Source organism: Arachis hypogaea, chromosome 2, assembly GCF_003086295.3.
Source record: "Arachis hypogaea cultivar Tifrunner chromosome 2, arahy.Tifrunner.gnm2.J5K5, whole genome shotgun sequence".
Lineage (NCBI taxonomy): Eukaryota > Viridiplantae > Streptophyta > Magnoliopsida > Fabales > Fabaceae > Arachis > Arachis hypogaea.
In genome coordinates this window covers 3,599,368-3,604,160 of record NC_092037.1, presented here as the reverse complement: position 1 = coordinate 3,604,160, position 4,793 = coordinate 3,599,368, and the positions used below count along the sequence as shown (strand labels likewise).

Below are 4,793 nucleotides of genomic sequence, written 5' to 3'. Positions count from 1 at the left end.
TATATGTAAAATAATTAGTAAATGAATAATAATATTGTATCATATTTAAATTTTAAATTTAATTTATGTTATGTATGTGATGATAGTTATATAAATTTTGAAATTTAATTTTATTTATTAGATTTTAATAATTATAGGGGAGGGGCGGGTATCCACAGAGGCGGGTTCGGGTTCAACGTTTTACTACCCGCGGGTTCTATGCGGGTTGTTGTACGGCGGGGCGGGGTCGGGTAAAGCAAAAACCCGCCCCGTTGCCATCCCTTCACCCACTCTGTGTTTTTGCTGAGGAACCTTGGTGATATCTTTCTAGATGCCTATTATTGCTGAATACCTTTACCCTGCACCATTATTGCAATATTGCTCTCTCTTCTTTACATTCTCAAAACCCAATCACTCACTGATTTATTTGCTGTTGTTCTGATCATCATACCATGGCTGAAGCACTTCTTTCTGGCTTCATCAACGTTGTTGTTAAGAGGCTCATTTCACCTGAGTTTATCAACTTGGTGGTGGGCAAGAAGCTGGACCGGAAGTTGGTTGACAGGCTGAGGACTGCTATCTTGGCTGCAGAAGCTCTGGTTGCTGACGCTGAGCAGAAGCAGTTTGGAAATGATCGTGTGCGGAAATGGCTTCATAGTCTCAGAGATGCTCTCTACACTGCTGATGACTTGCTGGACCGTCTCTTCATCAAAGCTGCAATTCGCAACAAGGCACGCATTCGTCGTCCTCACTTCCTTGATTTGTCTGCTAGGAAGATGGTGACTAAGATAGAAGATGTGGTTGAAAGAATAGTAGATCTTGAGAGATGCAAAGATACCCTTGGTCTGAGAGAGATTCCAACGGGAAGCTCCTCATGGAGACCTCCATCAACTTCTCTTGTGAAGGGGAATGTGTTCGGCAGGGATGGTGACCAACAGGCACTAATCAAGATGCTCAATGACAATAATGATCATAACTTGTCTGTCATCTCTATTGTTGGTATGGGCGGGGTTGGTAAAACTACTTTAGCACAATGCCTGTACAACAATATGGATTTGATGGATGGGGTTGATCTGAAAGCATGGATTTGTGTTTTTGAAAATTTTGATGTTGTTGAGACTACAAAGAATGTTATAAGGGGAATCTCTTCAGGTGTTTGTAGTCTTGAAAGCTTTGATTTACTTCAACAAGATTTGAAGGAAAAACTGTCAGAAAAGAAGTTCTTCATTGTTTTGGACGATGTTTGGAGTGAAGATGCCGACAAGTGGAATAGTTTTATCGTCCCTTTTCAACATGGGAGAAAGGGAAGCACTATTCTTCTCACTAGCCGGGAGGAAAATGTTGGTCCAACTGTCCAAAATTATAGCACTTACTCTCTCAAGGTACTGTCGAATGATTATTGTTGGTCTATTTTCGCGGACAATGCATCCTTTCCTGAATCAAATGGGAGCTCAGAACTGGAAGGAATTGGTAGAAAGATTGTCGAGAGATGTGATGGCTTGCCGTTAGCTGCAGAAACACTTGGACGCTTGTTGCGCTCAGAGCATCGTGTTAAAGAATGGAATAATATACTATTCAGTGACATTTGGGAATTTCCTGCGGCAAATTGTAAGATTGTTCCTGCATTGTTAATAAGTTACTATCATCTGCCTGCTCATTTAAAACACTGCTTTGTTTATTGTTCATTGTTTCCCAAAGATCATAAACTTGATAAAGATGAACTAATCTTGCTGTGGATGGCTGAAAATCTTTTACGACCACCAAAGAAGGGAGAGACTTTAGAAGAAGTTGGTTGCGAGTGTTTTGATCACTTGGCTTCAAGGCTATTTTTCAAGCGGGTCCAATATGGTGATAAGTATTTTGTGATGCATGATCTCATGCATGACTTGGCAACTTTTCTTGCTGGAGATCTTTATTATAGATTCTCAGAACTTGGTGAAAAGGAAGAGATGAGTATTCTAACTCATCATTTGTCATACGATCATTCAATCCCTAAGAAAACATGCTCCTCTAGTAAAATAGAATCTTTGAGGACATTGTTGTATATCAATCATCGAGCTGGTTTCTTGAAAGCACACACAATGTTACCATGTGATATGTTGTCAAAGAACAAATACTTGAGAGTTTTGTCTTTTGGTAGACTGGATATATTTCCTGATCCAATAGATAAATTGATCCAATTGCGCTATTTGGATCTCTCTTGGAGTAATATTGAGGTATTGCCGCAGTCGTTATGCAACTTGTGCAATCTACAAACTTTAAAGTTAGAAGGCTGTTCAAAGCTGACTATGCTGCCCAATGGCATGTATAATCTTGTGAATTTGCGGCATCTTGATATAAGGGGTACTCGTCTGAAAGAAATGCCAAAAGGAATGGGCAAATTAAAACAGTTGCACACTTTAAGTTACTACATCGTAGGCAAGTCTGAAGACAATGGAATGGAAGAGTTAGGAGGGCTTTTAAATCTTCATGGAATACTTGGGATTCAAAAATTGGAGAATGTGGTTGATGGCAATGAGGCAAGGAGTGCAAGGATAATAGATAAGAAGCACATTGACGAGTTATTGTTGGAATGGTCTGCAGGTGATGATATGGTTTCAGATGCACAAAATCAAAGAGACATACTCCAAAACTTGCAACCGCACACTGACTTGAAAGTGTTGAGAATCAAGGGATACAAAGTTAAAACATTTCCAGACTGGATCGGGCATTCTTCCTACAACAATATTACAAGTGTATCTTTGGAGTCTTGCAAGAACTGCTGCGTGCTGCCTTCACTTGGACAGCTACCATCTCTTAAGTCCCTAAGCATCAAAAGATTTGGTGAGCTGAAGAGCATTGGCAAGGAGTTTTACAAGAATGAAGGCCATCAACATTCTTTGCCTATTACACCGTTTCCCTCACTGGAGCATTTGGAGTTTCGTAACATGCCATGTTGGGAGGAGTGGCACTTACCTGAATCAAAAGCTTTTCCTTGGTTTAAGAGCCTTCGAATAAATGGTTGTGCAATGTTACAGGGAGATATGGTTAATCCGGTATTAATGAGAATCGTTTTTTCCTCATCCAATGTTTCCAAAGTGCGCAAACTGGAAATAGAAGATTTAGAAACATCGGATAAAGAGATGAGACTTGATGGAGATAGGTTATCAATTAGTGGATTTGAATGTTTGGTGGAGTGTGCATTTAAGGCAAGGATCCACCATCTAACTTCCCTCCAACAAATACATATCTCATACTGTTCATCTGTTGTGTCCTTGGGGAGCAATTGTTTACCCAAATCTTTGCAAATGCTTAAAATCGATCGTTGCCGCCAAATTGAATTACTCCAGCAACAACAGAAGTATGATTTGGTAGATCTACAAATAGAATACAGTTGTGATTCACTGACCTCATTGTCGTTGGATGCCTTTCCCAATCTCGAGAATCTCCGGATAATAGGGTGCTCAAATCTGGAATCAGTGTCAATGTCAGAGCCACCACACGCTGCTCTTCAACATCTCTCCATCGATAGGTGCGACAAATTTATGTCATTTCCCCAAGAAGGACTGGCTACACCCAACTTGACTTATCTCAGTGTTAGCTGGTGCTCGAAGTTGGAGGCATTACCACGTGACATGAATACTCTTCTCCCAAATTTAGAGTCTCTGGACATACGAGGTTCCCCAAACATTTGCAGGTCGCCAGAGGCTGATTTGCCGCCTAACCTGAAACATCTTGGTGTAGGAAATTGCGAGGAACAAGTGAGGGGTCTATCATGGATGGGCAACTTGGACAACCTCACTTATCTCATGATTGTTGGCGATGGTAGGGAGAGCAGAATAAAGTCATACCCAGAGGTGGGTTCGCTGCCTCACCTTCCCTCCCTTATCACTCTTGAGTTGTGGTTCTTCAATAATCTGGAGACATTGGAGTGCAACGAGCTTCTCCGCCTCACCTCCCTCCAACATTTACACATTGTACGCTGTGATAAACTGAAGAATATGGAAGGAGAAAAGCTGCCTCCCTCTCTCTTACTACTTCAACTTGACGACTGTCATTCGCTGGGCGAAGACTGCAAGAGCAAGCATCAACAAATTTGGTCCAAAATTTCGCACATCCCCACCATTAAAGTCGATGACAGACAAATTTACTGAGCAGTAATTCTCTAACCTTTCATGTTTGTCATGCTACCACAATTAAATTCACACATGCATAAATTTCCTTTACCTTCAAGTCAAATTTTTTTTCTCTTGATTTAAACAACTTTAGCAAGTTGAACTCATATGCCGACTGGAAAATTTGCATTCTTTTCTTTCATTTGTCGGAAAAGCTCTCAGCTTGCAGTTCTAGTTAAAGAAATATCCTTTATTACTCTGAGGAATAGTCTTTGCTATATGTACTACTTTTAACTCTCATATTTTTAAAAAAATCGCATTTAAAGAGCTAGATAACAATTACCCTAAACAAAAATTGAACGACAGGGAATATCTTTTTAGTGCCAACACTTGGGTTTTTTACTATCTTCTGCAGGGAGGTTGAGCACATATCGACATGCAATCCCATACATTGGCTATACATCTTCATTTAATTCTAAGTTCACTTGAGGTGGTAATTAATCTGGATTGATGTGTTCGAAAACAAAAACTGTATTTTCTGATTTTGGCTTCAAGTTATTGAAAAGCAAAGACATGATGGAGAAAGTTGGTGGCACTCATTATTGAAAAGCTTTTATTGTTGGTATATTTCTCTATTCCTCTCTATAATTTTCTTTCTTTTTTGCTTTTTACACAGAAAAAAAATCATAACCTGATTTTTGGAAAGAAAAGAGTTATAAA

At 39.8% G+C, this 4,793-nt stretch overlaps 1 protein-coding gene across 1 annotated transcript; it reads left to right on the top strand.

The window, feature by feature from the left end:
* The first annotated feature begins 431 nt into the window (after positions 1-431).
* LOC112762517 (putative disease resistance RPP13-like protein 1) lies at positions 432-4,112 on the top strand. The gene has a single exon (XM_025808384.1). The coding sequence runs from the start codon at positions 432-434 to the stop codon at positions 4,110-4,112; it is 3,681 nt and encodes a 1,226-aa protein (XP_025664169.1).
* Positions 4,113-4,793: the final 681 nt, after the last annotated feature.